General features: G+C 35.0%; 1 protein-coding gene across 3 annotated transcripts in view; it reads right to left on the bottom strand.

The window, feature by feature from the left end:
• Nucleotides 1-475: 475 nt before the first annotated feature.
• SLC28A3 (solute carrier family 28 member 3) overlaps nt 476-1,249 on the bottom strand; it is a 39,309-nt gene continuing 38,535 nt past the window's right edge. For all 3 annotated transcript variants that reach the window (XM_008638433.2, XM_017740468.1, XM_017740469.1), the window contains one exon: nt 476-676. In XM_008638433.2, coding sequence (XP_008636655.1) covers nt 574-676 — 103 coding nt within the window. In that variant the 3' untranslated portion in view covers nt 476-573. The remainder of the gene's footprint in view (nt 677-1,249) is intronic.

Raw genomic sequence — 1,249 nt, 5'->3', positions numbered from 1 at the left:
CAGCACAGTTCATGTGCAGCTATAGCTACCTAGCTATAGGTAGGTATATATATATATGTGTGTATATATATAATTACCTCTGCAGAAAATGCAGATTTCTGAGAACAGAGTAATTTTTCTTCATGCAGTAAACATTTCTTTGCTATCAAAAAAGGAAGAAATTCTATTAGAAATGGATGGCAACTCTGAAAATTATTTCTAGTTCATAGCTTTCTGTAAGTGGCAGCCAAGTCTTCTGAATCTGATTTTCTTCATGCCTACAGCAGTTTAATCTGGCAAATTAGTCAGTTTCAGGGTAGAAAAAAGCAGGAGAATCAGGCTTAGAAATGTTCTTCTATTCCTATTTGTAATGGGAGAAGAATTCTGCAGCAAGAGGTGTCTTCCATTTATCCCAGTTTAATTTATGAATAATTCCAAGCAAGTCAGAGGAATTGTGCTGGTAAGAAATGAAAAATAAAGATTGCAAGGGGGAAAATCACCCTCATTGTAGCAAAAGAAATTTTTTATTTCCTTTCTTCCAAGGAACAGAGTTCTTACTTATGATCTATCCTCTTAAAAAAATTAAAACTTAACCTAAGTGCAATGAAAAGCATGTTGACCCAATATTTGGCAACACACTTTCCAGGAATTCAGACTGTAGTTCCCTCCAGGAAAGATCTCCTCCGAACGATTTGCACTGGGGAAGGAAATAAAGCAGAAATCAGATAAAACTCCTTTTCACAGAATCACAGAATTTTGCTATGGGAATCTCTCTCTGCAGTATATGTATATATACATACACACACGCACATAGGAACACACATTTTCCAAAGCAACTTTAGATGCGTTAAAATTTTCATGAGAAATGAAACAGAGAGACTTTCCAAACACCAGCCAAGTGCCACATATCCAGATGTTCTCTGTTTTATCAGAGTAATTCCCGGTTTTCTGTAGAAAGTCCTCATGCCTCTGGTATATCTGCCTAGACAACTGAAATGATTGAGGGTTTCACTTCTCTATTCAATATTATTACATATTCAAAGCATCTGCTTAATGTTGATTCTGCTGAAAATAAAGCAGGTTCTTGTCTTTGTAGCAACCTGTTAGAGTTAAAATTAGTGTGATGAGCAAAAGTTGGAGGAATGAAGAAGTAAGAATGATTGAGTACCCAGAGATGATTTTTGCTGTTTAAGTTCTTCTATTTTCAGTAACAAGAAGAAAAGGATGAATTAAGAATATTTATTTCTAGAGCAATTAGTTGTGAAAATGA

The sequence above is a fragment of the Corvus brachyrhynchos genome, unplaced genomic scaffold (genome assembly GCF_000691975.1).
Source record: "Corvus brachyrhynchos isolate BGI_N302 unplaced genomic scaffold, ASM69197v1 scaffold37, whole genome shotgun sequence".
Classification (NCBI taxonomy): domain Eukaryota; kingdom Metazoa; phylum Chordata; class Aves; order Passeriformes; family Corvidae; genus Corvus; species Corvus brachyrhynchos.
Note: the sequence above shows the minus strand (reverse complement) of the source record. Positions and strands in the feature narration are given on the sequence as shown.